Here is an 11294-nt window from a genome sequence, read left to right as displayed (position 1 = left end):
AATTAGACTTAAACTTTTTTTCCCACAATTTGTTTTAGTTTATATTTGAGCATGAATATGTCGACTATGTACTTTTTTATATATTCCTCCATTTTGATAAAAAAATATAGAATCTTAACAAGTTTGCATTAAATAATGTGATTATGTTTTGGGCATATTGTAAGTCAAGCTAGCTGTTGATGCCGACAAGTACTGTATTCAAACGTGATTTGATTATGAATATTCATTCCAAGTGGCAGATCTAGTAGGAGGGTTTGGGGTTTCAAGCCTTGCAAAAGTATAAACTAAACAAAAAATCCCACCCATTGATCAATTGGTGCTCCAACATCACAAGGTTATTTACCACCAGTGCCATGACCGCAATTACTGTATAAATGCCACCACAATCATCATCAGTGATTAATTGAATGACCAACCCCATAGACATGACAATATAGAGCAAACGCAGTGTTTCCGTGCTCAAGGTAGCGGCGATGAGGGTTACAATCCAGTGCATGAAATTTCACATTACTATACTGAGGGTGAGTCTTCCTCTCTCCTGCTAAAACCGACTATATTTCCATTTACATTGTTTAAACCTGACCAGATCAAACCAGAACTTAAAACCCATACACCGCAGGAGAGATTGTCGTGGATGATGGCTGATAATTATGAAGAATGCATCGCAAACACTGCGTTTGAGCTAGAAGAGGGTCAAAAAGTCAACAATTATATTCACATATTAATAATTAAATGTTCGATTAAAATATACGCAATACTATTGTAGTGGGTTCTATTCAGACAAACGTCAAGACTTGGAGGCAACACGTTTATGTCTTGAACAACACAACTTCCACTGGATAACTACTTAGGGTGTTGACCACCATGAGCTAACACATAACCACTCATATACGGCGGTAACCACCACAGGTAACTTCGTAACCACTGACGGGATAACTATATTCGGCGGGGACCACCACGGCTATTTCACAGCCACTCGATGGGACGTCTACCCGCTCGGATCCAGACAGCCACGTGCTGTCAGGTCCATGCTGAAGCCCAGAGATCGTAGACGTAGCCCGCTAAATCCATTCCCCGAGATGAGCCCTGAACATATGCGTGACTCGCCTTTTATCGGCCCTGGCGTAGACAGGCTCCCCCTTTGGCCACGCCCCCTTTCCAGATCTTTCTGGTAGAGTCGGGGCTCTGGTCACGCAGCCCGTCACATGCCCCCTGGCCCCCGTTATCCCTCGTCCGGTCACGTACCCTGCTCGAGTTCACCTGGAGTACCATGTCCTCACACGGCCTCTCCCCACTAGTACTCAGACCATGCCCCGAGGGTCCCAACCCCTCACTTATACACGCCAGTGCTCCGGAGTGGTCCCGCACCTGCAGTACCTCCTTTCCGCCAGTGCAACGCTGTAAACACACTATGTACACCACTACATCAACCCCCCCCCCCCCCCATTTGTAGAACTCAGCCATCCGAGCTGACAAAACACATGAGAACCAACGTGCGTGTGCCTCAACAGGAAAAAAAACAGAGAAAATATACAGTGCACGAGCAAGGCACCGCGATAAATACACAATTTCAATAATTTACAGATTTAACCGACATGAAGAGGAAGGTGAAGAGAGGAGAACAAAGAACAGTGAGAAATGTACAATGGCCGGCTCCCACTTTCCCTTCCATCAGCACCCTGAATATCCCGTGCTGTGTGTCACCATGCACGAGCACAAGATGGGCCAGGTTCAGCCAATAGCCCAACTGACCCCTGCGTGTGAGCACTTCACAGCCGGAGCAGGAAAAGGGAGCTGGATGAGGGCTATGTGAAATGCAAAGTCTTTGAACGAGTTCTCGTTGCCAGCCCTTCCAGAGCTTTGGGCTTTGACTCCATGAATAAACTGGGGGAATTAGAAGATGGCCAAAAGGGCGCCCCCCACCCTCCCCCCCTCCGAGGAACGGCAGCACCTGGAGCAGGGCGGGCAGGCGATGGCTGCCTCGCACCTCGCGATCCGCCTGGAGTCGGCGCGGCTGGTGACGCTGGTGATGTCAGGCGCTCCGGTCCTGTGGATGGCACGACGGAACTTCCCTGAGGCAGGACGTCATCGGATGTACACCCCGGCTTGCCGGCACACCTGACACTTAGCCCATAGGTGGTGGAGATGAGGGAACATCGTGAGGCAATATGCACGGCTTAATACACGATGGATGAACGAACCAACACTGGTGACCAAACTGAATTTGTACACACTGTGGTCAATTAGCTTGTACCAATTCGACCGGACCTCGCCACGGCTTGTGCAATTTGGGGGACGTGCCAACTGGAACCTGCGGGCAATGCAGCCAAGCTCTATTGCATGGTGCCCATTTCTTCCCCGACACCCGTTGGCCGACTGCCGCGCAGCCGAATTCTGTTTTGAAGCTTCTCTAAGCATCGAAGAACTAATCACAGATAAAGCTGAGTGAAAGCAGTAGAGAATCATCGGGATATAATCGTCACGGAGCCTTCAGAGCAGACACATCTTTGACAGGACCACGGCAGTACGAGCCCGTGGGCCACCGGTACCGGGTTTACGGGAACTTTGTGCAGTACATGCCCTGGACGTTCGCTTTCAGAATCTCTTACATGGGGTTTCAGATATTTGAGATCAATCTTGATTTGAAGCTTTCGTGACTGCAGGAATCCATACTTTTGGTTCTTTCAGTAAAGTCATGTAGGTATAAAATTAAATAAATCACGACGTTTTGTGCGCAACACAAGCATCCGTCATCAGGTGGGAAAGCATGGTCTGCTACTGAGGCAGACTGTTTATAAAGGTTTGAAATGGGTGTAGCCCAAGAGTCATAAAGAAGTGGCCGGGCTAGTGATGTTAATGTTAGAAATTAGCATGTACTGTAACTGTAAGATAGGAGAGCAGCCTCCTCGACAAGGGCACAGAAGTGGCTATGTTAATGTGAGAGATTAGCATGTTAATGTGAACTCGAAAAGTGGTGCAATCCAAATCAGCCTCCCAGACGAGGGCACGGAAGTGGCTATGTTAATGTGAGAGATTAACATGTTAATGTAAAATCGAAGAGTGGTGCAAACCAAAGGCATGAGTGCAACCCAATAGGTGCAATTCAAAGGGCATGTGAGTATGAGAGTGCAATCCAAAGGACATGTGAGCATGAGAGTGCAATCCAAAGGCATGAGAGTGCAAATGCAAAGGACATGTGAGCATGAGAGATCTAAGATAGAGGCATAGAGAGAGAGACACAGAGAGTCGGAAATAACAGCTGACATAGGCAGGTAAGATGGAATCAAAGTCAGCTAAGACTATACCTGGTTAATAACGTCCTTCCAATGATTGTCCCTATCCTCTCGGATGAAGTTGTGTCTGTGTTTATATATCTGGATGTCTTCATGAAAAATCTCTGAAAATAGCCGGTAGGTTTGCAGAGTACCTCCGTCTTGGAAAAATCTATTTCGTGAGCCCACAGCATTAAAACAATGATTGGCAACAGCAGAGGTATTGGTTCTACCGTGTTTCAGATCTGCCTTGTGTTCACGAACGCGGTCCGAGACATGTCGTTTCATTTGCCCAATGTAACTGCTGCCGCAACCAGAACTCAGTTTGTAGACACCAGGGTATTGCATGTCAGGATTCACATCCTTTACAGATGGAATTAAATCACGGATTTTGTGTACTGTGTTAAAATGAACCTGGAGAATTGTCTATGAGATGGGCCTCCAAGATGTCGTCTCATACTATACTGGCAACGATCCGATCAGGAGCATATTTATAGCCATGGACTCAGGTTGGCACTTTGGTGCCGACAATTTTGAGCTTGTGAAGGGGATCAACTGCCCGCACACTGCCACATACCTGGACACGTACCACTTTGTGAAATCGGAGAAGCCGCTGAAAAATCCGAACTCCATCTGCATTTTCCAGTACAACACAGGAGTGCCATTGCGTCGACACTTGGAGGATGAACACCGGAGAGGCTTCTCGTTCTGTGGTTGCTTGGTCAACTATGTACTCGTGATTAGGAGTGTCAACACAGTGTACAACTACAATTACGTCGTGAACTATATTTTCTACCAGAATGGATTAATTGAAGCAAAGATTCACTCCACTGGGTACCTCGTGGTGACGTATTTCCTTGGGGATGGACTCAAGTATGACAACAAAATATTTGACCACGTCCTTGGCAATGTGCACACGCACATGATCAACTACAAACTGGACATGGATATAGTGGGTGAGTTTATTTTCATCAATATTATCCATGCATGTATTTTTTTACAAAACTGCTCGCGAAGCTTTAATCCATGAATATGTTCATATGTTGAAAGTGATTAAAGGGAATTTACGATAGAACAGCATTGCATTGTATTGTCACTTGTTGTTCTGAACAAATATTCTATTTTCTATAGAGTACTTTAAAATGAGCGGACGCATAATGTAGATAGAGTAAATCTTATCTGCAACCCTCTTATCCGCAAATCCTATTATCAGCAGCCCAACATTAAATTCACACAAACTACTTTTGTACGTCGGTCAACTCTTTAATTTATCTGAACATTTGTACGGAAAATAGGATCTACCCATTAGAGGTTGTGATAAGAAATAATTTCATTATATTCCTGTATTTTCTTTTTTTCAATGGATAAGAGGAACGTGAAAGTGGTTGCTGGCAGGTGCTAAACACATCCTAATATCTACGATGTCCTATGGATGAGAGAATAATGATGATGATGTAAATGCCAACAATGATGACGATTATTTTCATGGTGTTCTAGATGATGATGGATAGTAGGGCATGAAACAAAGCAGTCCAAAATCAAAGTTTGCCAGCAGTTCATGATGTTGCCCATGCACTGTTATCCAACGTGTTTGAAGGCAGTGAAAATGTGTAGGTATTCGAGGAATGTCTGCAGTTGAGGAAGTAATGTGCATAATACAGGGGTTGTGATAAGGGGGTCAATTAATGTGTAATAAAGGACTTTGACGACACACAGCTTGGTCTCTGTCTCTGTCTTTATTCTTGTTATGCCGCTCACACTCCGCCGGTCCCGACCGTGGACCGGCTGTTCCACTGGCACGCCCCGCGCACTCTTTTCGTCAGTTGCACTCCCGCACACCGTTGGCTGACGGTGTGCTTGGAGCCGCCACGTGGCCGATGGCGCTGGAGACCTTCCACGGCTCGACGTGGTCCCACTTCGAGTCTATGCCAACTCCCTCGAGCCTCTTCCGGATCCCCCTTATATTCCCCTCTCTCGTCATCCCGTCTCCACCTTCCACCACGCCCTTTCCGAACCTTCCAGATCACGCCCTTCATTTAGCGCCCCCCCCCGGCTCCACCTAGGCTCCGCCCCTGATCATCCAGGCATCAGTTTGGACCGGAGGTGGGTGGCAGACTTCCCATACGCCCACCTTACTGGGCCCCGCCCCCAATACTCCGGGTCGTCCGATTGGCCCAGAGCTGAGCGGCGAAACCTCGCTTACGCTCGCATTACACGTGTTAACAGGGCAAATGGCAGTATTTATGTATTTTACAAAATTTCAGTATTTATGGATTTCACAAAGCACTTTGGGTGAGTAGTGAGCTTAATTTAATTTAATTATTGCAAGAAAGGTGCTTAAAGCAAAAGTAATGGCTTTTTTACGGTACAAGTCATAGAGATGGACTTCAACTAATTGCAAAACAAGTGATAGCATTAGCCATGGTGATCTCTCGCTCTCTTTCTTGATGTAGTTCGATCTTGTTTCCCCCCAAATGTTTCTAAATTTGCTTTCATATCATGAGATGAAGAATCCATTATCCAATTCTGCAGACGCAGTGGACCCGGTATATTAGAGAGTTGCTAAGAGATTTAGTTTTACAGGCCTTCTCCAAAAAATATATTTCAAGGGCCCTTGTTACCCTTTACGCAGTAGGGGTCGCACTTTCTCATAATCCTGCTATGCCTTTGTCGCCTCAAAGTTAAACTGATCATTTAAATTCTCAGAACTAGAAACGAACTAAATTTCAACTCAGGATCTCAGCAGTGTTGATTCAGTACTTAGTTTTCTGAGCCACCTCAAATGTTATTCTATCCTGAATGCATGTAGTATTTTTTTTAAATAAAAAATATATTTTACCTTTTACACTTACACCTAGTTTCCTCCCAATATATATTAGTCTTCTGTAAAAAACAAATATATTAAGTGGTGAATATTGAACAATAGCACCATGGGTATACATTAACTTAACTTCAGAGTACACGGTATCGCCTCTTCAAACTTAAAAAAGAGATCACCATCACACGTCACTGTTAATACAGTATACTGTATATAGAAGCTTACCGTTTGCACCACAGGCACAAGCAAAAGCTTTAAGACTGTGAACCTGCAGCTCGAAAACACGACCGTCGTTTGGAGCCCAGAGCACACCAAGGTCATGCCCAGCGTGAAGCACGACCTCAAGGAGACAGAGTCGGAGGCAGCCTTCAAGTTCGACGTCAGACTTCCATACCTGGTGTTCGTGAACGAGAACTCCAGAAACAAGTGGTGCGCCCAGCGTGTTTATCGCGTGCAGCTCACGAGCCACGAAAACCCCCTGATGCCAGTGGAGGAGAATCGCGTTGCGTGGAGCAGGTGTAGATATAATAAGTATAACCAGTACAAACAAAGTTTTTCACTATAAATCCTTTATATGCGTGGCGGCTAGAGTCCTCTCGTCCTCTGGCTTGAGATGGCTGCCACCTATGGGTCAGATGATTGTCTGCCAGTATTAAGCAATTTGTAATTAAATATTTAATTTGTTTTCCCTAAACAGTGTAAAATTTTGAAATTTTTTTCACAAGCATTAATTGTTTCGCACAACGAGTCTGTGTGCAAAATGTCAGCTCGATTGGATCATGGAAGTGGGTTAAAAACGACCGAAAGATTTGCACGGTCGTAAGCAAGCAAGCACGCAAGCAAGCAAGCGAACTTAATATAAAGGATTTAAAAAGCAAAGCACAGTTGAGTTATCGTGATCATCAGCCATGACCAATCGACCGCCGAGGTGAAACCCCTATACAGTTTTAGCACTGGTAGATTGCGCACTGCGCAGACAATAGCGGCACTACGGTAACGCCATTGCCTCCTGGCAACAAAGCCATTGGAAGTTTGCAACAAAGCTCATGGTCGCGACTGTATACCGGTAGTGCTCAGCCAATAGTAGCGGCTTAAGGGACTCAGCAATTATGATTCCGCTTCTGGTAGACGCTTGTTAAGGCCCTTCCCATTGTGCAATCCATAGCCTCAGCTGAAACTTTCGCACCTCCTTACAGCCACTGAAAGTATTACGGTAAACAAAGTGCTCCCACTTCAAACATTGTCGTTTCATTGTACTAAAATTCGAATAATTTAAAACGTGATAACATGTGCAATTTTAGTGTGAGTGGTTTATTTTGCAGTGCTTTAGTCAAAGGTAAGTGTTGCATAGTGGATAGTCCTACCATGAAAAAATTAAACGAGTTATGACATGTCACGTGTAAAATATTTTTGAGATAGCCCGCACCTCCATATACCCCGTAGGGTCTTGTTTTGTTTGTAAAAATGATATATGCGGGAAAATACGGTACTCAGATCCGGTGACAATGCATGCCTGTATGAAAATCGGCATCAATTAATCAATTAATTGCCTCCTTTCAAGCAATTACAATTTTTTATGGACGGCTTATTCATTTTATATTTTTGTGTAGGTCAGAAACGCCGAGGTCCCTAAACTGTGGAATCGGCTCACACAAAAAGCAGGCGCCGCGTGTCTCAGGCGCCATTGATGTACTTCTCGACCACGAGTTAAACGAAGTTATTAATAAACCGTTCATCTTCTTGTTTCTTTCGGTAAAGTCACGTAGAAGGGAAGTAATAAATAATAAAAATAAACATAATAAAACAATTCTCACGACGTTTCGGCTACAACGCAAGCAGCCGTCTTCAGGTTAAATCGAAATAAAACCGTTGTTTTAAAAAAAACTTATTTTAAGGAATTTATTTAAGAACAGTTGACTAGAAAGTGATGAAAAGTATACCAAAACCCATTATTAATTTCTCACCTTCTTATGGCAACTTCTATTCTTGGTGACAGTATATTAGTGGAATGGAAGATAAGTACATAAATGAAATTACATGTAATAGCGAGATATAGATAATAAAATATATGTTTGATTATCCCAAATATAATAAAAGCGTAGCAGATTTGTAAAACATGATTTCGAAGGTATTTGTCAAGTCTTTGTAATTGTACATATTTTCTGTATCATTTATGTTTTTATTTCCATATAATCAAGTGGACATGTGCGTTTCAATTGTTTCAAATACGTATTACTTATGTTGTTAAGTTTAAACTTTTGATAAATACAATTGGTCGTCAAGATTTTAAGATGAATGGTGAACTTTGTATTATAATTTCATACTAGGCTTTTTATTATTTATACGTGATATTCCATATCACGCATATTCTAGATTGCCTAGGACCTTACAGCTTACCTTGTTATTGTCAGATAGCACTCCCTTCAATATGTGAGACTTCAGTTGACAAAAGGAACGCCAGAAGCTTTTCATATTATATTTTGTTCCAAATCTTTACAACCTAAATACTAGAATTTTAGCATGTAATAGGTTAGATGATTCCAAACGTGCTACTAACACATGAAGACATCACAAGCAACTAAGTAGCATCATGCCATTCTAAACGCAAATAGAGAAAAATGCGCGCTATATTATTAGAAATGTTATAGTATTTTGTTATGCTATTGAGTAACATTTGTTGATAACTTTCTTTACCTATTCTTGGTCATCGATGAAGATATAAGTGATATTAAAGGAGCGCCCCATGGTTTTATGTTTTAGTTACATATGTTCAAACATATTCTGATCAGCTGGTGACGGCTTAAAGAAAATTATGTTACTTTTTAGTGCACTTTAACATAAAACCGTTGTCTTTAAAAAATAAGATTTTAAGGAGTTTATTTCAAAGTCAGTGATGTGATTGAACACTCTGGTTCCTGTACATAAGCTGATTTCATCACTCCATTTCTGCAGTGAATGTACTATTACAGTCCAGTATATTCGTGTAAGAAGAAATCCTTTTATCTACATCCTTATCTGCAACCGCAATTTTCTCACACATGGTTACCAGAACCTTCCGAGAATCCATGACAATCACGAATAAGGAGGGTCAAGAGCAGTCTAGAGAACAGATTTATAAATGTGTTGTGCCGTAGAACCACGCGGAGATGAGGAATACTATGAGGGCTGTTGCCGTTTATTAAAAACTGTTGCACTCAACACTTTAAACTCACACCAGAGGTAGGTACTCTCTATCTGGGTCCTTCACCCCGGACACTGAACAACATCTGGTCCTGCCCTCGGCTATCCGTTAGGGCTCTCTCACTCGTCTGCCCAGAGCGGGGGTTCATCCAACACCGTCCAGCGATGAGAGAAACCCTCTCTCGGCCGATCCTTATTGAATGCTCGGGACCCAACTCTCGGCGAATCCCTTGGCTCTCCCACTTGTCTGTCCTCTTCCAGCCGCTTCTCACTCTGGCTCCCTACAACTACCACGCCTTCGTCACGGGATCCCCTTAAGTACCCCATTTGGTAGCTCCTCCCTCTAGCTCGGACTCGCCTTTGTTCCAAAGGTACCTCTTACACCTCCCGTGACATTGTCATCCTTGACTGTGAACCCGCTCGCACCTCCTCTATTCACCCCTCACTGGTTACTCAATACTCCTCTACACATGTGTAGTGTGTTGTACGGAGGCACACACTGGAGTTTGAGGCAACATGTTTATTACAACACCCCAACAGGGTTGCTACATAAACGTATACTGGTTCCACATCGAGGTGATAACTAGACGGTTAACTAGACCATAACAAAGGGTAACTACATAACCGGGTCAGGCAGTGTGTTAGTGTTTTACTGACTGAGCCACGATGCCGAGCATAACATCGAAGACCGAAGACCAAGGACCGAGGATTGAAGAGACAGCACCGACGGTTCCATTTCAACAGAGTGCCAAAACCCTCTTGGGACTGCCCCTTTATGCTCCTGAGCGTGGCCTGGCTCCGCCCTCAGCCATGGCCCCTTCTAGATCCTACTAGATTCCTCTGGCCCATATCATGTCTCCCTCGAGCCCCCTTTCAGGCCCCCTTGCTACCCTGCCCGGTCACGTGCCCTATCGGGTTCACACAGAGTATCACGTCCTCACTTGCTCTCTCTCCAAACATCACCAGAACTATGCTCCCTAGGGCCCGCTTCCATGCCATATCCACTCTGGTGCCAGTCTCAAGACGTACAATTCCACTCTTGTGACAGTAGCTAGCGCTAAACACCATAGTGACTCCATATAAGTCACTACACATGCATCAGATGATGTGTTTAAGTATATGTTTAACACTCATATATTGTGTCATCAGCAAATCAGAGGTCTGGTTAATCTTATCACCATTTAAATGTATGCCTATGTTTCTCTGATGAAATAAGCTCATGTACAGGAGCTACAGTAGATGGGTTATCCCATCGCGAGAACATAAGAGAGTGGGTAGATGGGGGCTGATTATGGTAGTTGACGTGTAAGGTATGTCCGTAGAGGCTGTGACTACTGATGTTCCTTCAACGTTGCTCCTGTAATCACCATTGTTTGCATACCTCTCATTTCTGACAAAGGTATCAGGTAGCGGTGCAAAATGGAAGGAGACAGAGCTGCACTGCAGCAGTATCTACAATCAACATGACTCGTTGGATCCTGCCGTTTACTTTCAGGACTTCATAAATGCCAATGAGAACATTGTCAATCAGTTTGCTTCTATTAGATTTAGATTCTTATTTAAATTACCTTCACAAACACATCTCATTTTCATTGGCAGCTTGTACCCACCCACACTTTACACCACCACACGTGAACTGCTGCTGATCGATTGTGTTTTTCCCATTTATACGTCTGGGCGGACAGATTCGGGGTTTTAAGAAAGGTGAAACATGACCAAAAAATGTCACGTAAAACTGAAATGTAGCAATGCAATGGAGACTTTGTGCAATCAGCTCGGATTGGCTTTGTACAGCGCGAAAGAAGTTCAAGTCTATAGAGTTGTGCTATGGCTGTGGCTGTGCCGCTGGGCAGGACCTGGTGGCCTGGGTGACGGTGGGCTTCGTGCACATCCCCCACTCGGAGGACGTCCCCAACACAGCCACCGCCTGCAACGGCGCGGGCTTCTTCTTCCGACCATTCAACTTCTACGATGAGGACCCATGAGTGGCCTCGCGGGACGTCGTGATCCTGCGGCCAGGGCCC

The 11294-nt window shown here is 44.3% G+C and overlaps 1 protein-coding gene across 1 annotated transcript; it reads left to right on the top strand.

Moving 5' to 3' along the window:
* The first annotated feature begins 1900 nt into the window (after positions 1-1900).
* Positions 1901-11255, top strand: LOC121851957 (amiloride-sensitive amine oxidase [copper-containing]-like). Its single transcript, XM_042346023.1, has 7 exons — positions 1901-2026; positions 2436-2653; positions 3693-4228; positions 6330-6606; positions 7701-7842; positions 10670-10800; positions 11045-11255. Exons 1-7 carry the CDS (start codon positions 1901-1903, stop codon positions 11253-11255), a joined length of 1641 nt encoding a protein of 546 aa, XP_042201957.1.
* Positions 11256-11294: the final 39 nt, after the last annotated feature.

This window comes from Callorhinchus milii, unplaced genomic scaffold, assembly GCF_018977255.1.
Source record: "Callorhinchus milii isolate IMCB2004 unplaced genomic scaffold, IMCB_Cmil_1.0 Scaffold247, whole genome shotgun sequence".
NCBI lineage: Eukaryota > Metazoa > Chordata > Chondrichthyes > Chimaeriformes > Callorhinchidae > Callorhinchus > Callorhinchus milii.
Note: the sequence above shows the minus strand (reverse complement) of the source record. Positions and strands in the feature narration are given on the sequence as shown.

What these genes read in the sequence shown, in the direction of transcription:
- LOC121851957 (XM_042346023.1), top strand. Translation starts at nt 1,901, where the DNA reads ATGGCCAAAAGGGCGCCCCCCACCCTCCCCCCCTCCGAGGAACGGCAG. An exon ending in ACTGGACATGGATATAGTGG is followed by an intron (nt 4,229 to 6,329) that starts GTGAGTTTATTT and finishes TTTGCACCACAG; the next exon opens with GCACAAGCAAAAGCTTTAAG. An exon ending in AATCGCGTTGCGTGGAGCAG is followed by an intron (nt 6,607 to 7,700) that starts GTGTAGATATAA and finishes ATTTTTGTGTAG; the next exon opens with GTCAGAAACGCCGAGGTCCC.